Below are 25,098 nucleotides of genomic sequence, written 5' to 3'. Positions count from 1 at the left end.
TGAATTTATTTGGTTTTCTTTTTGTTAACAACTGCATTTAAATGCGCATAAATATTATAACAAATTTAGTTTTTGGCCTAGCGAGCTTTGGGGTTATAACAGATTCATAATTTAACAAAATGTAGCTAACAAGAGATTTTTAGATTGCACAAATAATTTGGTAGAGCTAATGATTGTGTTTGTTACACTTTTGGCTTAAACGCGCCGACTGTGTGTTGGACATTAACAGTTGGCTGACTTCTTGGCCGACTTCATTTCATTGCGCAGACAGTACTTGAAGGCCTCCCAGCCCTCTGACTTGGCCACAGACTGCAAGGCAATAGTTTAATTAATTAAATGTTAGCAACAATAGACAATAAAGACGTTGAAATTGGGAGATACACAAGTAAATGATAAAAAGCAGCAGCGGCGCTAAGTAAAGTTTGGGGTTTTAACATGGCCTAAACTAACCTGCGCTTGAGCTGATGCTTCAGTTACCTTTTTTAAACGCATTGCTATAATTTCAGCATCTTGCTAAAGAATAACAAAATTAAAAGCGAGCTGCTAAATGAATAAATGACAAAACAATAAATTTGTAAAATTGTTAAACATAAAATAAAAGCCAAATTTTGAAATGTATGTATTGTTTAATATGTTTGTATGGCGTGTGTAAACTTAAAATTAAATTAATAGTGCCAATTGAGTTGTTAAACAATTGGTTAAATATTAAATAAAAATAAAAGAGTATTAGGCTTACGAAACAAGGAACAAACAAACAGCACATAGAGCAATAACAATAACAAAAAGCTGTTAAATTAATGCCACAGCGCATCGCTGTCTATGAAGTAATCCAAGTGGCGACACACACGATGACGCCAGGCAACAAACAATGGATAATCGGGCTCATCGTAAGCATCCAGTGCCTCATTGTAATCAAAGAAACGACCACTTACTTTAAAGCCGCGATGCAAACGATCCTTCATTATAGCTATGAACTCCTTATAGGACAACAAACCATCACCATCTGCATCGAATATAGCAAAGACAGTATCAATCAAATGCTGACTTAGCGAATAGCCAGTGCAGATTTTGGCAGCGCGTCCAAATTCATCTGTGTAACAAAAGCAAAATATGAAAATAAAGTATACAATAGTTAAGCATAAGCTAACCCTTGGATATAGCACGATCTGCTAGAGTATACATGCGCATAGCTATGGTAAAGTCATCCAGATTGTTCAGAAAATGACAAAAGTCGCGAAAGTCATTAAATGAAATGCCTTTCTCCTCGCGTACGCGCTGCAGCAGACGCTCCAAGAACACATCGTACTCATCAGTGGCCAAATAAGTGTAGCGCAGCAGAATCTTAGCAAAGTCAAGTTCGCTTATAACGCTGTTGCCTTTGCTGAACTCGTGGAACTCCAGCTCCAGCACCTCCGTTTGCAAATTGTCCATAAAGCGATAGAAGTTATCATAGTTAATGACGCCTGTGCCGCGCTTGCCAAAGAAATGAAGCTGCAAAGTTGTGGGCACAACATGACGACGCTGCAGTCCTTCGCCATCGTTAACATACTCGCTCTGTGAATTTATAAAGTTTAAAATAAATATTTGTTTAAGCCAAAACGCAGCTAGTTTTAATGCTTAGGCGTGCACATGCTTTGTAGCTTACCTCTAATGGAGTCTCGGCAATATCTTCATCATTTTCAGACGTTTGCTCACCATGTTTTTCTTTCCAAGCGCCGCTGAATATGCGCTCCATCTTTTTATATACAATAACATATAAGGAGAGGTAGCGTGGGTGAGGTTAGGTCATGTAGAGAAGAAATGTTAGGTATTTAGTACGGGTTGTTTGGTAGGATAAAAACAAAGCAATAAATAACAATACAAACACAACTTTAAAGAACTAAAGCGCTTAAAAATGAAGTACATAAGGCCTATGATAAGTTTCGGCTGTCTTATAAAACTTAAGCTAAGCTCAACGTATGCGTAATGCATATTTTACAATTGCGCGCAGTTTTCAAAAACAAAGCAAAAGCTCAACAAACTTTAGTAAACGCACTCAAAACTTACAAGACCTGGCTGTGGTGCCATGGTACGTTTAATCTGGCTGCGTTCTTCATAGGAAACTAAACGCGTTAGCTAAATACGTGTTACAATAAATGAAATTATAATTATATAAAATAAACTGAACTAACAGTACATTGAGTGCTGTTGACGCTTACACATTTGCTGGCTTATTTAAAAAGAATTTTTATAATTAATTAAATTGTAAAATAATAGAAATGAAAAGCTTACAATTGCCTTTGTTTGAGCATCAACGTTATGCATATCTTTGAGCGCACCGGCCAAAATAGAAACAATCTAATAAATTATATAAAAAATACAAAATAAAATTATATACAGGCTGCTATTGTTATACACACACTTACACACTTAAATTATATGCTTAATATTATAAACTTACAACTAGAAATTCTGCTTTATCGACGCGTTGATTTCCATCGGTATCAAACATATTAAAGGCTATGCGAAATCCAGATTTGGGCTCTATTAAACACATATTAATATAGCTTTACTATATGCTTAATTGTTGCCAACTTACTTGTTAGTATAGACAACAAAAACAAGTACTCCGTATACGAAATAATGCCTTTATCTCTCAGATTGCGAAACAGTCGCGTTGAGCCTTTTTTAAGCGCTGGCGTATTATCCTTATATTTATCCACTTCCTCATTGCTCAGCAGTCGACGCTTTAGACGCGCTGTAAGTAATCAAAATGAACTACAATTGTTGAATTTGCTGTTTCATTAGCTACTTACGTCTGGGCTCTTGCTCCACCACTGAATCCAAAAAGTCCTGTGGCGTCATATACAACTGATTATCAAACTCCACTGAGGCGAACTTGATGAAGCGACGCTCGCGTGCTGTGAGCTTAACATTCTCAATATCGGATTCATCGCGCTGCAAGTTTAATTATTGATAGATTAAGATTAATGTTTATGTAATTTGATATTGCAGTCGTTTTGCTTATATGGTAAGTATATATAATGTGCATAAATCAGCAGCGGCGCACAAAGGCAGCGCTCGATCGATATCGTTGTGAACTGACGCTGGTGACGTATTGATTAATGTACAGTCTCGCTACAGTCGTCATTCAATTTGTAGTCAGTGAGTGCTTTAAACTGTATTATTGATATGCTGCCCCCAGCGCAGTTCGCTCAGGATTCCCACGTTAAGCTAAGCCGCATTGGCATATAAAGTGCGCGATTGATATTTTTTCGCTTAACATATAATAAATTGTTTCAAGTTTCATAAATCTGACATTTAATGCCGCACACAGTATCAAGCGAATGACTCAATTTTTGCATTGCATATAATTCTTTGCCTCATTTGCCGCTGTCTGGGGCACATGTCACCCAAATCCGCGAAAAAAACAAAGGCCAATTTGAATGTTAGACATGTGCAGCAAACACTTCGCCCACACACACACGCCCCCAGGGCTACCAACGCTCACGCCCACAACAGACTGTAAGCCGTGTGATAATTCTTCATAACTGGAGCTGACATCATCAGGCGGCAGCCAAGGAGCTGCAATCACTGCTGCCGCAGGCATTGAATTTATAGGCAACAATTAAAGCTCATTCATCATCATCAGTCGCAATCGTAGTCGTCGTCGCTTGCCTGTCATAACGCCAGCTCAGGGACTCTGGGCACATGTCAGGGACGCGCTTTGGTCCAAAATTTAAGCCACGCCTGTGTCTGGCATTGGGCGCTGCACTGATTCTCATGCCCACACTGCTGGGCGTAACTCAAATGCTGCAACCAGATCAATAGATATGCATATATATATTCGGTAACTGACACGCGGTGTCAGCGTCCAACTCTAGCTCGTTGTCAGGTGCGTGGGCGGAGTTCGCAGCTACTTTGCCACTTCATCATCTAAGCAATTCATTGTTATTATTGTTGCATTTTCAAGGTGTGTGGCAAGCAGCAAGCAACATTATTTCAATTGAATTTCATAAATTATCTTTGCAGCGTTTTTTGATTAGCAGCCACTTTGCATGTCAAAGAATTTTGATTTTTATGATATGTAAATTTAAGGATTTTACATAAAGGTGGGAGCAAGCGCTTTTTAATAGAAGCAGTAGCAAAATAGTATGTTGTTGTCATACAAATAACAATAAGCAACAGCAGCAACAGTTCACTGACCTACAAGTGGCCACGCTTATTGGTTTGCCCGCCAAATCTCACACACACTAGAAAGTCTGATAAGCGAAGGTGAGAGCGTCGGAACTTCATAGAGCGTAAGGCTCAGGTCTTCATAGAGCGTGAGCTTCGCAATTCATAGAGCGTAAGCGCGATTGCGAAAGCAGCGCTGCCCCTCGCTTTCGTTTCAATGCGTTTGAGCGCTCTAAGCGACTGAGCGAGAGCGTCACTGTATCGTACGATGGGTGCCTCACACACACTAGAAAGTGTGATAAGAGAAGGTGAGAGCATCGGCCCTTCATAGAGCGGCAGCGTGATAACGAAAGAGGCGCTGCCCGTCGTTTTCGTTTGAATGCGCTCTAAGCGACTGAGCGAGAGCGTCGCTGCATCGAACGATGTATGCGCTTTGCTTTGACTACATTTAGTTAGTCAGAGCTTAGAAGCCGGCTAAACCAGCCAAACTCACACACACTAGAATGCGTGATAAGAGAAGATGAGAGCGCTTGACCTCTTGTGCTCGTCTCTTTCGTTTAAATGCTATCGAGTGCTCTAAGCGACTGAGCGAGAGTGGGTGGGCTTTGCATTGACTGCATTTAGTTAGTCACAGTCTAGAAGTTGGGTAAAACTTCTAAACTCACACACAAAGTGAAAGTCTAATAAGAAGAAGATGAGAAGATGAGACCGCTGGGCATTTAGAGAACGTGAGCGCGATAGCGAAAGCAGCGCTGCCCGTCGCTTTCGTTTGAATGCGCTCGACGACTAAACGAGAGCGTCGCTGCATTTAGTTAGTCACAGCCTAGAAGTCGGTTAAGCCCGCCAACCTCACACACACTAGAAAGTCTGATAGAGAGAGCGACGGACCCACAGCGCTGCCCGTTTGAATGCGTTGGAGCGCTCGGCGACTGAACGAGAGCGTCGCTGCAACGTACGATGGGTGGGCTTTGCTCAGACTGCACTTAAAAATAATTGTTAGTCAGTGCATAGAAGTCCACGTGGCAATATGCGTTGTTGCTCCTATTAAATATTATATTTTATGTTCGTATTTGTTGAACAACTAATTAGCTCTGCTGCAGCAATTATTATTACTTGTAGACAAGTGTAATCACATCAGTTATTAGTTCTAAATCATAATCTTACTTCAAACTCAATAGCTCTATTGCATTATTTGATTTTCATAACCCGAATTGTTGACAAATCATGCGCCTAAACTACAAGTGTCATATAAATGTATGTAACTCATATCTGGCTTATTCTAAAAAGCGCCCAAAATAAATATTGATACTTCACACCCCAGATAGAAACGCGCTGAGCTTATCAACAACAATTTTTAGGTTTGCCCGGCGCGAACAAACTATGTCAACAGGTTTTTCTGAAAAACAGCGCGCATTTGTTAGCAACTGCTATTGTTGTTGTTGTTGTTGCTGTTTGATTTGTTCATTGAACTTGAGCACGCAGCAACAAAAACATTTCAAGATAACGACCGTGAACTATTTGTTGTCATGCTCGTAAGTTATTTCCAAATGAGTCAGTCAGTCTATGCGGGCTTTCTAACAATTCATTTGCTGCATACTAAACAACTAAAAAGCGCAGCGAATGTGGCGAGCACAACAAACAGCAAGAAAAAAGTGGTATCAGCTGTTTTTCTGTTTTACGTTATGTGGGCAACAGTTGCGCATAACGTGGGGAGGCTGCCCCAAGCTAAAAATAAATGCGCGAGTGTTTTCCTTTTGCAGCCATTTATTGACTTTTCAATCTGTCACTCTATTTTGCACTTCAAAATTGCTTTGCACTTGCTTTACGTTATTCTGTCATTTTCCGTTATTTACCAAATTGATTCTCTTTACAGTTGCTGCACTTGCAGTGTTGTTAATACTTCTCAGTTTAATAAATGCAGCCACCGACGCCAGACAACCGCCCACAAGCAGCAAATGTCTGGCATATTTTGGCTGAAATTTCGCGCTATATCCGCTTAAATTTCTATTTAACGATCTACACACAGTCGCGTTTTGTCGTTGTGTTAAAAGTGCGCGATTTTTAATTGTTAATCTAGCCACTAAATTAGCCATTGTGATTAATACCGCGTAAGTGCAAGAAACAAAAACTAAAACGAAACGACAAACTAGAGATGGGTGCGTGCCTCAGCTGCTACAGAAAAGTGTTGGAAAGCGCTGTCGATAGATGGCGCGGGCGATTCATCGAGAACTCAGGTAAGTCGATAACTAGCAATGGCGGTTATTTAAATTCGTATCTCAATTTAAATACAAGCGCAACTGCTGACTTGAATTTAAATTATTAGAAAAACCACACAAATTTCCAATTACGCAATTTCAAGTGTTAGAAAATGTTTTTAGCACGTTCGGCTGTGGTTTTAGCCAAAACTTGTCCAATTATGAATATTTTATCAGTTAAGTTGCTTTTGGCCTGCTGACGTACGTGGAATATTTCAGTTTAAGCTCAAATGACTCATGTGTACGGGTTTTTGATAAAATTATGTTTTAGATGGCAATAAAAATGTCGAAAATCTTTGTTTTTAGTAAAAAAATGCAACTCTATTGATTTCAGAAAAACCGGTTCACAGGCCAAGAATTCAATAGAAATGTTTGTGGTCTGGTCGCAAACAAAATATCGATTTCAACTGATATGTTGCACTTGTCATTGGGGCAAAGGGCCAGGGCTATTATAGAATGGAGCGCAGCAGTTTATAGACTACAAGTTGACACTTCATACAAACACCACATGAGTTTCGAAAGAGCGGCTGGGCATTGTTTTTTGAACTGAATCGAGTGGAGGAGACTGTGTAGACCGTCTGTTGGTTTCGTTTTCTTACCAGTTATGAGCTCGTAAATTATAAAATTCTTTTCTCTTTGGCTCGAATTAATGTTCAGGATTGTGTTTCCTTTTTGGCTCGCCTGCATTTCCTGCGAAAGTTGTAAAATTCAACGAAACGCTGCAGCAAGCGCCAGACGCCACAGATTCAACTGCAATTGTTGCCACATGAGGCAGGCAGGCGGGCAGCACATAAAAGTTTTTGGGGCTGTTGACGCCTTCGCAGGCAGCTGCAGCTTGCTTGTAAATATCCTGCGGCAATGCAAGCAACTCTTTATTTATTTTTTTGGTAGTAATAAAGTCGTTTCAATTAGCCAAAAAGACTTGAAGCCGAAGCAGCAAAAAATGAAGAGTAAATTAAAAGTTAGCGCCAGCGCCTTGAGCGTCCAGAGTTAATTAGTTTGAGTTAAAGCTGCGGCTATTAGCTAATATTGATTGGAATTTTATACGCTCTAACGGTAAACTTATGCATGATATGATATACGAGCTGAACTGACATTTATGCAGCTTCTTTTCTTTTTAAACTGATTTTTGAGCGTGGCGCATTCTTCGTAAATTGATCAGATGCTGATCGCTGATAACACTTGACACAAAACGCAGAGCAGCAGTTCAATGTCAATGCTCAATCAGTTAAAAGCATATTTTGTGTCAAGTGATTTGAAGTTGAAGTTGCATACACCACCACCACCTGTTGGGCCAGTTCACTCGAAATTCATTGAGTTGTAATTAAATGAGGACCACACGACGCGCATGCCCCAAGGCGTTGTCCCCAGCATAAATCTTAACGGCACTTACACATACGTGCAACGTGCAACAAGCGGCAGTTAAGGTTGCAGTCATAGAAGACGCTGCATCATCATCATTCATTTAGTGGCAAGGGTTTGGGTTTGGGTTTGGGTTTGCTGTGCGTGCAACGCAAGGAGCTGTGCAACATGTTGCGACATGTACGTGTCCGCTAGCTGCGGCATCTAACATGTTGCAGGCTTGATTTATGCCACAGTCCAACAATAGAAGCCGCAACTGCTGCCGCTCCAATTACATCACTCAAAACAACAGTTAAAAGTGGAACTGGGGACAACAACTGGCAACTGGGCAACTGGCAACGTCGCTTGGCTGTCACATTAGGCCACGTTAATCAGACGCCGAGCCAAGTTTATCGCTCAACAAGATCTACAAAGGATTACTACAGTCTAGACTGCAGACTCTCTGCCTGTATTAACGGTCTTTAGACTTGCGCTTAGCCTTAGGCCGGTTTGGCGCTTTACGACTGGCGCTAGACCGAACTCTCTCACTCACTCACTCTCTCTATCGCGCTCTCTATCGTTTGATTAAGTTTTGATATGCGCGTAACCCGAGCTTGGCCACCAGAAGAGTCTTCAACTCGCCTGAACTTCTAATTTTATTAATTGTTATTGCTGCAAAGTAACATAAATTTGTGGTGTCCGAAGTGCGATAGGCTGTTCCACTGATTTGGTTAATAGCCGGCATATTGATATCGATTTCGTTGCAGCTATAATAAAAATTGCTAACATTAAGCTGCAACACTCAATGTGGTGTCCAAGCCTGGGAAAGCGTTTGACAAAGACAAGAAGCGCACAAGACAAAGTAACATCGATAAGATTGAAGTTAGAAAAAGAATTTATGTAAATCTTCAACTAAAATATGTAGATCGAACCCAACTTAAGTTCAACTTTCAAGGTGCCCTTGCTGCCCATCAATTGCTCAACACGTTACGCTCAACAAATTGCGTGCATTTTATTTATTAAATTGCCATCGATGGCTGCCAAATTAAAATGTCAGCGCTGCGGTAAACAAAGTGTCATAAACTTTTGTGACAGATCGCTCTTGATTCATAACGTTCATAAATTAGGCGCACTTTGGGGCAAGGCGAAATCAATGCCAAGCTCGGCGCTGCACATAAATATTTTGCCAAATTAAATGAGATTAATTTAGCTGTCGTCGTCGTGGTCGCTCCAGCTGCCAAACACCCGCGCCGCATGGAATGCATACAAAGCTCACATGTGTCGATCGCATAACTTTGGGGCTCATAGCCTGGGCCAGTTGATGATGATGACATTCATTGGCTGGCTGCGTGGAGCGGCGCCAGTTGTGTCTCACCTTATGATTCATTATTTATTAACCAATTGGCGCACAAGCTAAGTTAATAAATAAAAGAACAAGCGCTTGGAAACGTTAGAAATTATTTTATGCTGCAACTTTGTTGAGCACTCAGGTGACTGCAGCCAAGTTGTGTTGGTTTTGTGGCTATAACTGGCAACTATTTTGTATGCAGTTTATGTTAGCAGCAACGCCCAGTGGAGCAAGCGAGCTACTAAATTAGTATTAACCTGGTTGAAATCTTTGTACATAAGTTTATTAAATTAACTACATTTACTACAAACTGACGCTGCTTTGCACTGCACTATATATTCATCATTTATCAGCAGATATTCTACCAGCAATGCATTGAAATTAGCAGCAAGCTCAGCAACATTAAAAATATTCATGGCAGGCGAAGTGCAAACATAATGCGGACTTGAGCAGCCAAAGTCAAGCAGCGATTCGACTGTCTGTGAAAGCTTTAAACGCACTAAAATTAAACAATTTCAACTGTTATCGAACTACTTACTCTAAGCTTTAGTGCGCTTAGCCAGCTTGCTTGACGCCTTTGCTGCAAAGTTGCTGCTGCAAACATTTGACACAACTTGCGATAGTTTAGCTCAAACACTTGACGCAGATTTTGTAGCAGCGGCTGGCGTTGCAGCATTAGACGCAACTGCTGCTTGCGTTGCATGGATTGATAGTCTGTTATACTTCCACGATATTTAGCCAGCATCGTATCAGCAGCTGCTGACTGGAATTGGCTTTGTCTTGGCTTGGCAGCTGCACATGGAATTAGCTCATATTGCTGGCATTGGCGATATCGCTGCGTAACAATGCACGCAAAGTAGCTAAGGATTAATTGTTAGTAACAATTTATAATATATAGTATTGCTTACCTGCCCTCGGTAACCAAAACTCTGCGCCAGCGTTGAGCAATTGTTACGCTCGTCATCATTGCTAACAAGAAAATTTTGCTACAATTAAAAATTATTAAAAATAAACAGAATTTGACAAGCATGCTGAGCTGCTTGTTTTAACTCAATTTTAGCAGCTCTTGACAGGCTGCACTAAGTGTAGTCTAGCCGTATCAAAATATTTACAAATCAATTATTATGATTAGCGACCGTTTTCACTTCCAGCATAATCGATCACGCAGCTGGCGTCTTGGCCAAATGGCGACGCATTGCCGGCGACAATGCGATTTACATAAATGCAATTGCATTAGTTTAAACCACAACTGATCGTTGTTTTGTTAACATTGATTAAAGAGACTAAGCAGCTATTGTTTATTTATTAAATAAAGCGGAAGCGCAGCGCTGCTCAACTTTGTTTTAAATTTAGTGCAGCATTTTATATGCCAAAGTGTTAAGCTTTTAACTTGCTGCATTTATCATCAGTTGGCTAATTATTACTGCCTCATTTTATATACCAAAGGGTTAAGCTTTACGCTTTTAACTTGCTGCATTTATCACTTGTATACCAAAGGGTTAAGCTTTGTGCTCTTTACTTGCTGCATTTATCACTTATATATATATATACTAAAGGGTTAAGCTTTGTGGCTTTAACTTGCTGCATTTATCACTCACTTGGCTAATTATTTATTTATTTACCAAAGGGTTAAACTTTGAGCCTTTTACTTGCTGCATTTATCACTTGTATAGCAAAGGGTTAAGCTTGGTGCTGCATTTATCACTTGTATACCAAAGGGTTAAGCTTTGTGCTGCATTTATCACTCAGTTGGCTAAAAACAAAAGACAGCAATTGCATTTTACATTAGCGTATACAACTTGTAATTGATTCGATGCGATTTGAAGTGCTTTACTGACTTAATGACTTCGCTGCTTCGCTCTGCTGCTGCTGCTGCTGCTGCTGACAGGCAACGCTTATACTTTTATTAACATAAATTAACGCTGGCAATAATAATTGCTGCGTACTGATTGAAACTAGCAGCAGTTATCAATTGATAATGCACTTCAGCAATTGTCCGACTATGCAAAAGTTGACATGACAATATATAATGTAATTTAATCTGGAACAGGCAGCTGCTGCCTGCAGCTTAAAAGTTGCTGCAGCCTTGAAGCAACGCTCTCTGTACTTGAACAAGGTGTAAAATAGGCAGTCGCAGTTTGTCAGGATCAGGCCAGCGAAGCGTTTAATAATGTGACAGCAAAGCGGAACAGCTGCCGCATTTAGGGGCAGCCACTGCTTGTCACTTGCTGCTGCTGCGGCTTTAATTAGTCTAACATCTAACTTAGAACAGCTTGCTGCTATACTAAGAAAAAGGGTCAAAGGTCGGCTCGGCGCGTCCGTTGCGGTTGCGCTTGCTGTTGAAGCGCGCACATTAAATGTGAAACACTCAAGCCAAAAATGCGTGAGTTAATTAAGTCATTAGCTCTAAAGTGTCCTGCCGCGCCACCACTGCTGCCTTAATTAATCATTTTAATTGTGTTGCGGGGTTCCAAAGTCAAGGACAACAGAAATTGAGCCCACAGCGGGGGGTGCGCATACAGCGCTCGATTATTTATAGGTCAGTCCACATTTGGCATGTGCGCTGGCATTAGAAGCAGCAAAATATTTGAAATTGTTGTTAATGTTAATTGTAGCTTAAGTTAAGACACTTAAAATAAGTTGCTATAGATATTATCTGCTATATCTGTTAGATTTCTTTGCTTTATCAGTATGTCAAGCTATAGAAAATGTTTGCGATACAAAATTTGTGACAAGCCTAAAGATAAGATATAGACAAAGTTTGTCAGTTTCATTTTTAGCTGCATTTTGATTTAATACATACATAAATAAACTAAATTTTATATTTAGCGCTGTTGTTTAATGCTTCAACTATTTTAATTAGCACCAAGTCAAATGGTTAAGTCTGCATGCGGAATTTCCTTTAAATACAAACGACATACCCAAATCTAATCCCCAGCGTCATTTGCTGTGACTCACCTGACGCTCTGTGACTTTAGTCAGCTGCACTTTGGGCCAAATGTTAATTGTTATTCGTGTGCACACACACCTGTGAGCTAAGCGAAAAGGTCTACGCGCCAAAAAGCACAAACACCACAAAACGCGAGAGAAACGCGAGCAAAACGCTTCCAAACACATGTAGGCACCTGGGACTGCAATTAACGTCAGCAAAGTTGTAATTTTAGTGGAGCGTTGGGCAGTCCAGCAGCGCTAAGCAGCATGGCAACTAAATCTATATATAAATATTAATAAAATTAATATTTTTTGAGCTGCAGTATTTCAACACATTTAAATTGTGCACACATTTATGTATCATAAAGTTTATGATTTGCTATAATAATTTGAATACTAAGAAGCACTTTATCATAATTAAATTATGTACAAATTTCTTTGCTCATTTTTTAAGAGTTTATTTTTTACAAGAATATTTGGCTCTATTTTTTTTTATATATTTATTCAGCAGATATTTTATTATATGTAAATTATTCACATTATTATGTATGCATCACATCATAAAGTTTATGGTTTTTTTTTTTTATTATTCTAAGCTAATTTTTTGAGTGTTTTTCCAAGAATTATATATTCCGCCTATTACTTGGAGAAAATTCTATGTAATTGCTTACAAATCTTTTTTATTCAGCATAAAGTATTTCATCATATTTAAATTATATGCACATTTCTTTGCTCATTTTTTAAGTGATTATTTTTTCGAAGAATTATTGGTTTTAATTCTTTTTTTAAATATATTTTAATCACAATTATATCCATCATGAAGTTTATAATTTCTTTTTAATTGCTATGCTAATTTGTTGAGTGTTTTTCAAAGAATTATAAATTTCGCTTAGAAAATTCTAAGTAATTGGCTTCAAATCTTTTCTAAATACATTTTTATGCAGTTAAAGTATTTTATCATTAAATTATACAAATATTTTCAGCATAAAGTTTATAGTATTTTTTTAATTACTATGCTAATTTTTAAAGTGTATTTAATACTTGGAGAACATTTTAAGAAATTGGTTTAAAGTCTTAAATACATACTTAAATTATTTATAAATATATCCAGCATATTTTAAATTATTAGGCTAATTTTCAAAGTATTTTTTTTTCAATAATTTAATACTTGCAGATAATTCTAGGGTATCAGTTTCAGATATTTCTTTATTTAACTTAAAGTTTTCACCATTGCTTAAATTATTATCAAATACATCCACCATAAATATAAATAATTATTTTTTTAATTTGCTTGCTAATTTTTAAGTGTTTTTTCGTTTGAATTACTTATGGAGAAAATTCTAAACAATTGGTTTCAAATCTATTTTAAATATATTTGTATTTCATATTAACTATTTCATCATAGTAATTATTTATATAGTAAATATAAATAATAATTTTTTAATTTGCTTGCTAATTTGCTAACTGCTATTTCTTATGAACTATATAATGCGTTTGCTACTTGGAGAAAATTCTGCGTATTTGATTTCGAAACTTAGTCAGAAGTAAACCTTATTTGCTGCATTGCCATTATCAGAAAACTGACGTCACAATTAATAATCTTGATAATCAAATAGCGCCATTTAAGCTTTGAACAAATGAAATGAAATGAGTTACTCACTTGTAGAGGCTCTAGCCAAGCCAAAAAAATTGAAAGACCATCTCGACTAGGTAGCGCTCTGCCCCAAAAGCAGAAAAGAAAACCGAAAACCGAAAACGAAAAAAGAAGAAACAGGGTACGAAGCAGCAAGAGCCGAACACTTACGACGAATGAGCGCGCGCCCTCCGAATGTTTGAATGAAATTTTATTTTAGTCATTCTCATTCGCTGGCACTGGCACGTCACGACGACAAGCAGCACGCTGAGCGGGTCGGCAGTAACAGTAACAGTAACAGTTTCATTTCTCTTTTATGTTGTTCAAAATTCAGTTCGAATTTTATTTTGAATTCAAATAAACGAAAGCAGCAAAGTTACAACGTCGCGATCGTGGGTACAACAACGACAACGGTTATAAAATAAATGGCAATGGAAAATTCAAATTTTCCAGCAAATTGTGCAACATAAAAAAAAGTGACAAGTCGTCAGCAATGTGTTAAACGAATAACAACAAATTGCTACTAATAATTGAAAATTACAAAAAAAAAAAAAATTATGAAATAATCATAATTATAGTGCTAAAGTGAAGTGCATAAAATGTTGAATTGTTGCTGCAATAAATCTCTGCAAAATATAAAAAGTGTGACAAAAAAAAATTCAGTTAAAGTCAAGCGAGCAATTTATTGAGTAAAGGGGTGCGTAAATTTTGTTAATGTTTAAAAAAATTTACTTATTGCATAATGCGTGTGTTGTTTAAAAGTATTGCAAAATATTTAAGTAAAAAGAAAATATTAAAAGAATGCGCAGCTTGGTAAAAGAAAAGTTTTCAAAACTCTCTAGTGTTGTTTATAGAAATTTGCAAAGTCAGCTATGCAATTAGCTTAGCGCTAATTGCAATAAATTGAACAACATTTGAACTTAAAAAATAAAATAGACTAAATAAAAATTAAACTGTATATGCTGTTGTTTATGTGGCATATAAACTTATGTTATTTATTGTTTGCGAAACTTATAAAAATTTAAATATTTTTTGAAGTGCGTTGCTCTTTGGCTTCCGCTGCTACGCCCCACTTCATCCCTTTTCTGCACACACACTTATTTATAGTTTTTTTTATTTGCATCAGTTATGCGTATGTGTGTGTGCCGGCATGCGTGAGATACGCACACACACACACACGCACAACGCTATTCTAATCTGTTTAATGGGTTCAATTTTTGTATTTTTTGCAAACCCATTCGTTTTATTTTATGTTCTCGCTCTCGCTTTAGTGCGTTAGTTGTTATCTAACATGAGCTAGTTATCTAAGCTAAGTACTTAGCTGTTGATTTGCGTACTAGACAAGCACCTATGCTGCTGTATATATGTGTGTGTGTGTGTAGATTTCGCATGTGCGAATTGTGCGTTTGTATTACGTCAAATTGTATTTGCTTGTGGGCGTTGAGTTCAACAACTGCTAATCACATGACGTTTCATAGATTATAGATAACTCAACTCAGTCAACTGATAACGCATAACGATTTTCGTTAGCACAGCAGCTAAAACTTTCTTTTGTAATTAAATTTTGCCGCAGTACAATCAGCTAATAACGCACTTTAGTCTATTAAATATTTTTATAGTTAAGGCTTGGCTAATAAAAATTGAAATACCTTTGGGCGCGTAAATATTTCAAATGATTAGTAAATTGTGCTAACTAAGCTTTTAGTTAAATTGGTTAAATTCACAATACAATTACTTAAAAAAAAGAGTGAGAGAGTAAATGGGTTGAGCAAATGATAAAGCTTATCGCATTGCTTTATGGCCATGCGTAAATTGTGTAAGCATTTTGTGCTTGGAAAATATGAGAAAATGCGGGAAAACGCAGCGCAAAAAATACGTTTGTGTGTGTTTGCAAAATTCTTTTAACGTAGCGTGAACACTGGACCACATAATGTGTGTGTGTGTGGCAAGATCTTTTAACAGCTTTAGGTACACAACGCACTCAGCTAAAAAAAATACAAAAAAAAATCTAAGCAGACGAAAGTTGTCGCTGATATTGTAGTTTTATTTTTTCAAGCATATATACTTGAATTTTTTTTGGTTAGTTTGACGCAATTTAAAAATAAGCTAGACGTAATTTTTTTGTACACATTACTAATACGTAGCGTTGTCTCGACTCTTTAAAATTGTTGGCTGTGCGTAATTGGACTATAATAAATGTGTGTGCTATAACTTGATTTGTCAATTGTTATTTGCATTTGTTGTTAGCAACGTTTGGCGTTGCCCCTCGCTTTTGTCTGCTGCACTAAATATTTAAAATAGCTTAACGAAAATCTTGAGCGCTTCCGGTTCAAATCGATTACACAAAAGCGCGCTGCTGCCTCTTCACTGTCTTCGCTGCATTTGTCTATGTAGTAGTCAAGTGTCTAATGTTTGTCTATACAACATAAAAGTGCACAACGATTAGTGCATTTTGTGTTTGCTTTTGTTTGAGTTATGTATCGGTATCTTTTTCATTTTCATTTACAATTCATTTTTTCGCTGCTGCTTTGTTTCTTTCCAAAGAAAATTAATTGTTTTGTAAACAAGTGAGGTTTGGTTTGACAACAACAACAACAAAACCAGAGCAACTTGTGTGCATGTGTGTGTGTGTGTGTGTGTCAAATGCAGCTTCGTTTTGTTTGAAATAGACAACTGACTATAGCAGACAGTCGACTGTCAACAAGCCAAGCACATGGACATTCATCAAAAGCTGGCAAACATCGAAAATGCATACAGCCTGGCATTATAGCCTATATATATATATATTCACATGCAGTCTTGTGACTTGCATAATTTATGACATTTAGTATATATACACGTAGCTTTATTTATTATTTCTTAAATATGCAAGCAATTCGCTTTCATTTTGGCTTTGACATTGAATAATTATTTTAGCCAGAATTTACAATTTACAAGTGGTTAACATGAATTTACTTGTTAGTACATGTAATTTATTTTTAAGATAAGAATAAATAAATAAATATATAGATTATTTTACATATATAAAGATTAAAGCTAAAATTCATTAGTAAATTGTGCTTAATACTTTGTCAACAATAAAAATAAAACACATTAAAAAAATATTTATAAAATTAATTTCGTGAAAGTTAAAATAAATCTTAATTTTAATCTTTTGATTTTTTTCTAAAAAACAACTAGCATAAATTTCAAAATTTCAAAAAACAATTTGTCAACAATAAAAATAAAACACATAAAAAAATATTTATAAAATTAGTTACGTGAAAGTTAAAATAAATCTATACGTTGTTTTCTATAGAATATTTATTAATTTATTAAAAAAAAACTAGCGATACTTTAAAAAGCTTCGATTTGTTCTTAATATTATTAAGCAATTTGTCAGCAATAAAAACAAAACGCAACATTTATAAAATTAGTTTCGTGAAAGTTAAATAAATCTATTTGTTTATAAGCTGCTTTGTATAGCATATTTTTTAATTTTAATCTATGATTTTTTTTCTTGCATAAATATAAAAAATTGAGAATTGTTTTTTATAAGCAATAAAAATAAAACACAACAAGCGTAGCATTTGTAAAATTAGTTTGCCGTTTTTAGTGACGTACATGTTAAAATAAATCTATGCACATAAGCTGCTTTGTATAGAATATTTATTAATTTTAATCTTTTAGCATAAATTTAAAAAATTTCGAATGTCGAATTTTGGAGACAAGCAAATTAATTGGTTAATCAATTTGTATATCCTGTTGAAGCATATTAAATATATGTGCCATTAACTAATGAGGGCGCAGATTATGTTTTATAATAAATACAATTGGCTTAAACAGGCTTTTGTTTGTTATAGCAATCCAGTTATTTTTATTAATGATATATATAGCGTATATTAATTTATAAACTGTACAACTTTCGAAGCGACATTTATACCCACTGTAAGTTAAGTAAAGCTGTTTAAAAGACAGTCAAGCTGTTCATAATAGAACACAGCAGGGTATCAAACAGTCGCGCTTGCTTTATAAATATGCAAATACTAATGCATATTATTTTAATAGACTATATGTGTGCATGTTTGTCAGTTATATTAAATTAATTTAAAATTTTTGCTTGTTATTTGTAGGCATACGAATTTGCATATGCGTAGCTAAACTAATTTGCATACGAATTGATATAAACAAATATAAAAGCGGCAATAAAAACAAAAACGCAAATATACTAAACAAAACAAATAATAGAGTTGCGATGGGATCCATTCAAATGCCAGCAAGGTGATAAATATTTGAGAGTGCGAGCCCCTCTTTTATGCTAAGCTCGAACTTAAAGCGAATACGTTATGCACTAATTAAGCTGCGACTAACTAACAAACAAATGTCAGCAAAGATTTGATTGATAATTTGACAATTGCGCGAATTGTTGAACTGAGGACTGTGAGCTGAGCTGTTGTCAAGTGAGAGCAGCTCAAGCTTGAAATTCTTCAGCCGCACAGTGGGCTCAAGCTTGATTTAAAATAGTAGCTAGTGCCTAAGCTAGTTTCATGCATAATATAACGTATACGTATCATTTGCTATTTTTAGTTTCAAGCGCGTTATGCAGATTTTAGGCTGTCAACCTAATTTAAGCTTCAATGAAATTAAAAAGCAGCCTAAGCTTAACTTGGACTTTGACTAGGGGCGTTACTAACGGTTAAACTATTGTTTGCCTTTTTTCAACTAAGCTGTTGCGCTAAGATTTCCGCTTCTATCAACTTGTTATCAGCAGTTGAAACTTTCGCTTTTGTGGCTGTGGCAATTTACACCAATAACTGTTATTAAACTGCCACACAAGCTGCCAGCTACTGCACCAGCAGCAGCCAACACATAATAAGATATGAACTGAACTGATCTGTTGCTTTAATTTCTATGAGCTACATAATTTGTTGATTGAGCGAGCGACTTATGAATGACAGCGCTTAAAGCAGAAATTGCCGCTCATTAAAAAATATAAAAAAAAATGCCCCAAAGCGTGTGCGGCATTTTAGTTGTTGCACACACACACATACACATGTATACCTATATAAATTTATTTTTGTTATTTTTACAACTTGGCACATATGTCGCGCGACTTTGCCGTAAATAGTTTTCCCTCAGGGCAACTTTATTGTTGTTACAGTTGCTGTGGTCGCTGCGGCTTTTTGTTGTTGTTGCCCTTATAGAATTTTAACATAAATTCTTACGTATAAAAAAAAGCTAAAGCGCTGACTTGGCTTGGCATACATTTCAAAATTTGGCGGGCAGGCAGCTGTTGCTCAGGTGAAAGGAAGAGAGCGCAAAGTCAAAGGGTTATGCATAACTTAAATGTTTTAACACAGAACTTTACATTTTATATATTTTTTTAAAGATAGCAAACTGGTTTGTCACACATTTGAAAGCAATTAACGTTTTGATGCTTGAAATTTGGCAGACGCAACGTCAGACACTCAACTTATGTTGTTTATAGTAATTAAAACGCTGCTGCACTTAAATGTTGCATAAAAAATCTGCAGTGGCTGCTACACGTGCCAAGTAGCAAAAGCTAACGCGTCACTCAGCCGCCCCGTTGCCACTTCCTGAACGTCTAGTTTACACAGATACTGCACTTAGTGCGTGATTATTTTCAAATTCGACACAGTTTTCTGCGCGAATTGTTATTTTTAAATCAAATTTTTTTTACAGCGTTTTTTGCCTTGCTTGGCTACAATTTGTAGATTTCCTTTTGCTTAGTTGGCCAATTTCGTTGTTGCGGGGGAAAGTCAATTTTGTTGTTTGTCGCTTCGTTTTTTTATGTAACTCGCCACTTGATGCGCCCCTTAGCGCCTCAAGTATATCTTTTAGATTGTTCGCTGCCAAAAATAAACTGTGCCAGTTGTCTTAATTTAGAGACGCACACTAATTAAATGTCAAAATTGCGCATAAAAGCGCTCAAAGTGAAGAATTTATGCACAATTTGTTAAATCCAAAATGGAATTTTTCAAAGCCAAAGGCAACAAAATATGCAAACAATTTAGACAGACACACACTAAGCCTAAATTATTGAGTTGCGTACTAAATTTAATAATTTGTGTGTTAACTAATTTTATGCATTTTTTTTATTATTTGCAGCTGCAACATGAGCTAAAGCTCTCGTTTGAAAACTCATTTCCTACACAAGTTGCCAACACCTTTGCGGACATGACAAAATTGATAAAATGCACTATCAGCGAGGAAGACGAAGATGAAGATCCGCAGCTAGAATTGAAAAGTGTTGAACAAGTCTACGATATGATAACCTAATTTAGCAGCCAGCGAATTTTTTACAGACAGCAACGAAAGCAACAACAACAACAACTGACAAACTGTTTGTTTATAAAATAACAACGTTCAAGTTTACGCGCGTGTGTGATCGAGCGAGCTATAGAAAAATCTTGTGCAACTGCAGCTGTAATCTTTGATGCGAAGAAACCTGCGTCTGGACTGGAGGGCCCTGGCGCTGCTGGGCGCCCTCCTCTCATTCATCATAGCCTGGCCTGGCCTGGTGTTTGCCATGCCAGCGGCAACGATATCGAACCAATTAACAAACATTACGCACTCAAATTTAAGTTATGCAAATAGTTATAATAGTTCTAACAAAAGTGATAGTAGACAAGCTGCAGTGCTGCAGAGTGAAATTAGTTTATCAATCAATCAAAGTATTAGTGCTGAATTTAATATACAAACTGCCATAAACAGAACAGCAGCAGCAGCAGCAGCTACAGCAGCAGCAACTGTTGCTAACTCTTTAGGCTTTAGCATTGCAGCAGCGCCGCATGAGCATTTTGCAATACTCTCACGCACTGAGCGCAGCATACGGCATCAAAATCAGCAGCAGCAGCAGCAGCATGTGCAACATCGACAACAACAGCAGCAGCAATTGACTGCTGCTGGCAACATTAATTTCATTGGTTCGAAATCGAAAAGACTGAATAATTCTAGAAATAATCTACACATAAATAGCAGTAACAGCAACAGCAACAACAGCAACAATCCCAACATCAGCAATTTGGATCGCAATGAACGCTCAACAATCTCGCACTTAGCTGGACCATCGCGCAAGATACAGTTATATATAAAAAATCGTATGCTACAACTATTGCCCGATGGCAGCGTCAATGGCACAACAGATGAGCAAAGTGAATACAGTAAGTACTCAAAATATGTAACCAAGCCAAATGAATAGCTGAGCTATCGCTTTGCTTGTTTAGTTTGTTTGATTTGTGCGCATAAACAACAAAATAAACTAATACATAATATTTAACTATATAGCACACACACACACACACGCCCACAGCTTGAAAGTTCTCATCTGAAAAAACTTAAAACATTTTCTTTCAACATAAAAATGCTGCGGCGCTCGTCGCTGCCAACTTTTTCAGTTGAGAAAAATTTCAAAAAAAAAAGAAATATTTGTATATAGCAGAGCGCGCTGCTGTTTATGTTGAGCATCATTAAGTTAGACACTTGATTTGGCAATCTGCTCTCAACTATTGTATTATTTGCCATATAAATGTGTGTGTGTGTGTGTGTGTGTGAGGCGCATAAATCTTGTTTTAATGTTTAAAGCGACCTGATTAGCTGCCGAGCTGAGTCAGCTGGACATTTGCATACCTGGGAGTGATGGAGGGGTGGGGGGCTAAATTAATTTACAACTTTATGCTGCAGCAAGTTAAGCGTTGTCGCTTATCGCGCCGCTCACATCGTCATTGAGACGTCAGCGCGGCCAAAAAGCCACAAATTTTTGTAACTTGTAATGCCTGCGGGCTCAGGTGTTAATTTGATTTCAATGCGATTAGCACAGGTAGTCGATAAGATTTAGCTGCTCAAATAATTTTATATACTGGTAGTGGCTGTGAGTTCTTTAATTATTTTTATAGCTACATTTGACTGGCGTGTGTTGCACTTTCACGTTTATTGTGGCAAGCAGCTGAGTGAAATCTCTAGCTGCTGCATAGAAGCAATAAACAAGTTGCTAACTTAGACAGCAAAAGCTGTTGACCTCCAATGTTAAACCCTTGTGCCTTAACAAAAGGGGCGTGCATATTTTTTAGCTGAGTTATGTGCAGACTGCGGCATGCCCCTCATACAATTATGCGTCTGATTTAGTGCGTGCTGCAGCTTGAGGTGTGAAGTTGAGCGAAGTTTGCCAGTTGCTTTAAAAGCTGCCGACAGTTGCTTGATAACTTCATTTACTTGCATCGATTTAAAGACTCGCTATATAGCGTCGTGTTCGGCGTTACTTTCACTGTCAAGGGGCCAAGCGCTTTGACTGCAGCTGTTAATTGCATTTTGACTGATGTGAGACGCTTCATTCAAAATTTTAATACACCAACTATAAATAAAAAAGCAACAAATGCGCGCTTTGTGCGCTTATGGGTTTTTTATTTATAATTTTTATGTGGCATGCCGCAAACAAAACACATTGATAGAACGTCTGTCTGTCCAACCATCCATAAAGTTTATAAATTATGCTGTAGTAACATCAAAGATTAACAACAAATTGCTCTGCGCACATTCTTTGGCAGCAATAATATTTAAATACATTCATGATTAATATGCGCAGATGAGCAGAATTTCAACAGCAACTATTATACATTATACGCACATAATACAATAAATTAATTTTACAACAAAATGCTCCACACATTTCTAATGAGTCAATGCGTGGGTGGCTGCACCACTTGACTAACTTGACGTGCTATTGTCAGCGTAACAAGACTCGTCTCGCTTGATTTATGCTACTAGGGAAAGTGTTTTTGTTTTAGATAAGATTATGTACTGGGGGCACGTCAGCTGGATTTATAGTTAGTTGAGACTTAAACGCGCGCCACGCACTGCAAAAGTTTTTCCGCATTTATTTTTAGCCCCCACTGCTGATGGCAATGAACTGTACCAAAATTTCCACTCATTGTCAGTCAAGTGTAGCGTAGTGTACATTATATAAAATGCGAGCTAGACGCTCAGCGCTGCTATGAATGTTTACTGTACCTCAGCTTATTGGAAAATTTAACAAAAATTATGCGTAAATTTGTAAACTTACCTGTAAAATATTTATGCAGCCGCTGCGCGCTTTATAAATTATAATGATTTATGTTATTTTGCACGCAGTTTGCTGCTGGCCACACCAACATCTCGTTATTGTCGTTGCTCTTGTCTTACAAGCATTTTTACAAGCAATTCATTTTGGCCCCAAAAATAAAAAACCAGCAGCCAGTTCAAGTCACAGAGTTGAACAACATTGACACAGAAACGTAAACTAAATGTAGAAATTTATGGCACGCATAATATTTAATAAATAACAGCGGCTAGATGCGGCGTATGCGCAATTTATGCAGCAGCTTAAGCGTTAATTGTCAAGCATGAAATCATGGCTTGAATTGCTATGCAAAACAGTTCAGTTAATGTTGGGCTACAAATAAAATTTAAGTTCATTTTTATTGTTATCGTAAAATCTATTTATAGCGCTGTTGCTGTTGCTAAGCGGCAGTCAGTTAAATTTTGAGCTATAAACGTGTAACGTGCGCTGAATTTCGCTTTCGATTTTGTCACTATCTATATTTATTCTTTTAGATTTATAACACTCGCGCACTTACAACATGCGATTGTCAATTAGAGTGCAATTAATTTATAATCCCTTGCACTACAATTGGGTCTCACATACGATCGTTTGACCCACTTTTGCAACACAACAATGTAGCAACAATTTGTGATTGCTGCTGGCCCGATATGATATTTATGATAGCGTTAGCGGCGCCAAAGCATAGCGCGCTGCACTGCATTGAGCAATGAGTCAGTTATTTATATTTTTTTTGAGTAATTTCATATCAGTTAGTGTGGCTGGCTGACTTTTGATCAATTGGCTGAACCAGTTGCCAAATTAATCACATAATTTGCACGAATTTCGTAGTGGCTTTCAATTACCAAAAGCAGCAAATACTTTTAGCAAAGCTATGCAAATTGGCTTAATAAATTGTTAGTTCGCGTTGCCAGTTGTAGGTGGTCGTTGTTTTTGGCTTTAACACTTGTTGCTCTGATGTTGGCCGCTTTACTACTCGCGTTACAAGCTCTGGCTGGTAACCCAAATTTTGGCAGACGCGTGTCTCGCTGAGATTTACGAGTCAAGTGGCCATGAACGTGCTGCTATGAGTTGCCCCCCCCCCCACTCACCCCCCACTCGAACTCGCGCATTTGCATTTCCATTTTGTGTGTGTTAAAAAATTAACACAAATTGAAGCCAGACGTAAACTGAGAAAATCATGAAAATGTTGTATGCTACAGTTATGCTTTAAGCTATGTGTGTGTGCATATTTGTTTATGCATGTGTGTGTGTGTGTGTGTGTGTGCATAGAAAGTGTTGGTCAACTATTTGTAGAAGCGCACACTTGCCAAAAGCAGCGTCGTGACTTCCATTGAAGTCGTTTCATTTATCTTCCGCGTTTCATTTTAATTATTAAGCTCACCCACAACTGCTGCAGTTGCTTTGACTGCCGAGCCGACTGCAGATAATCTCATGTCTAAACAATTTATTAGCGACAATTCGTCGGCGAATTGTAAATGATATATTAACGTATGTGGCAACAACAAAATTTAAATTACAGGCAGTTGGAATCCGGTTTAAAATGAAAGCCGTAACATAACAGAGCCACCCAGAGCTAAAGCTGCCCGCGCCGTAGGGTGGTTCAATTTGAGAGATGAAAAAAAATTTAATGGAACTTAAATGTATAACAAAAGTTAAAGCATTTTAATGTTTTATTGCTATAACTATTACGATGATGAAACATTAGCGTAAGTTAAATATTGTAGTCAAATTAATTATTTTGGAAAAGCACAAAATTATTAAAATTAATACCAATAGTAGCTATGGTAAGCTACCAAATTTGCTAGCGATATATAAAACTATGTCAAACTTACAGTCTGTAAATTTCATTTAGATATGTTAATAAACTAAAAAAGTTTCCTATGCTAATTGTTTATTTCTAATGTATCGTTTCTATGGCAGCTATATAATATAGACGTACGAAATAGCCAATTTTTTTATTATGTTTAAAAAAAATATTTTTCTACATTTTTTGTATTAATTTTACAAAGGTTAAAGGTATAGCCAATTCTTTTATTATATTTAAAAAATATATATTTTTTAGATTTCTTGTATTAATTTTACAACGCTAAATACAAAGGTTAAAGGTAGAGCCAATTCTTTTATTATATTTTTAAAATATTTTTCTAGATTTTTTTTGTAAAATTAACAACGCTAAATATAAAAGTTAAAGGCCTAAGAGCTTTATGGATATAACTTTTTTATAAAAATTATGCCAATTCCAAGTATTTTATTATTTTGCGCTTCGTCGTGTTGAATTTTTAATTTTAAACAAGGCATTTTTTTCTTTTAATTTAGTTGCTATGTTAAATATTCTGCG

At 36.8% G+C, this 25,098-nt stretch overlaps 3 protein-coding genes across 13 annotated transcripts in view; 1 reads left to right on the top strand and 2 right to left on the bottom strand.

Moving 5' to 3' along the window:
- Nucleotides 1-7: 7 nt before the first annotated feature.
- Nucleotides 8-6,288, bottom strand: LOC108603974 (calcium uptake protein 3, mitochondrial). 11 transcript variants are annotated; one of them, XM_017993185.1, is made up of 11 exons: nucleotides 6,009-6,288; nucleotides 2,796-2,937; nucleotides 2,579-2,737; nucleotides 2,441-2,523; nucleotides 2,272-2,337; nucleotides 2,047-2,115; nucleotides 1,646-1,735; nucleotides 1,149-1,554; nucleotides 933-1,090; nucleotides 451-513; nucleotides 8-309 (listed from the first exon to the last, which is right to left on the bottom strand). In XM_017993185.1, exons 1-11 carry the CDS (start codon nucleotides 6,246-6,248, stop codon nucleotides 223-225), a joined length of 1,563 nt encoding a protein of 520 aa, XP_017848674.1. In that variant the 5' UTR covers nucleotides 6,249-6,288; the 3' UTR covers nucleotides 8-222. The 11 variants fall into 11 exon arrangements, with proteins under 11 accessions (XP_017848674.1, XP_017848676.1, XP_017848677.1 ...); XM_017993187.1 differs by having other exon boundaries at nucleotides 478-513; XM_017993188.1 differs by lacking the exon at nucleotides 451-513.
- A 3,084-nt stretch (nucleotides 6,289-9,372) lies between these two features.
- LOC108602623 lies at nucleotides 9,373-10,147 on the bottom strand. Its single transcript, XM_017990761.2, has 3 exons — nucleotides 10,008-10,147; nucleotides 9,638-9,959; nucleotides 9,373-9,587 (listed from the first exon to the last, which is right to left on the bottom strand). Exons 1-3 carry the CDS (start codon nucleotides 10,127-10,129, stop codon nucleotides 9,390-9,392), a joined length of 642 nt encoding a protein of 213 aa, XP_017846250.1. The 5' UTR covers nucleotides 10,130-10,147; the 3' UTR covers nucleotides 9,373-9,389.
- Nucleotides 10,148-14,218: 4,071 nt separating this feature from the next.
- The window catches only part of LOC108604019 (putative uncharacterized protein DDB_G0282129), a 37,663-nt gene continuing 26,783 nt past the window's right edge, over nucleotides 14,219-25,098 (top strand). Inside the window, exons 1-2 of the mRNA XM_017993265.2 lie at nucleotides 14,219-14,360; nucleotides 19,772-20,826. Coding sequence (XP_017848754.1) covers nucleotides 20,100-20,826 — 727 coding nt within the window. The 5' untranslated portion in view covers nucleotides 14,219-14,360; nucleotides 19,772-20,099. The remainder of the gene's footprint in view (nucleotides 14,361-19,771; nucleotides 20,827-25,098) is intronic.

Source organism: Drosophila busckii, chromosome 3R (genome assembly GCF_011750605.1).
Source record: "Drosophila busckii strain San Diego stock center, stock number 13000-0081.31 chromosome 3R, ASM1175060v1, whole genome shotgun sequence".
NCBI classification, from domain to species: Eukaryota; Metazoa; Arthropoda; class Insecta; order Diptera; family Drosophilidae; genus Drosophila; species Drosophila busckii.
Note: the sequence above shows the minus strand (reverse complement) of the source record. Positions and strands in the feature narration are given on the sequence as shown.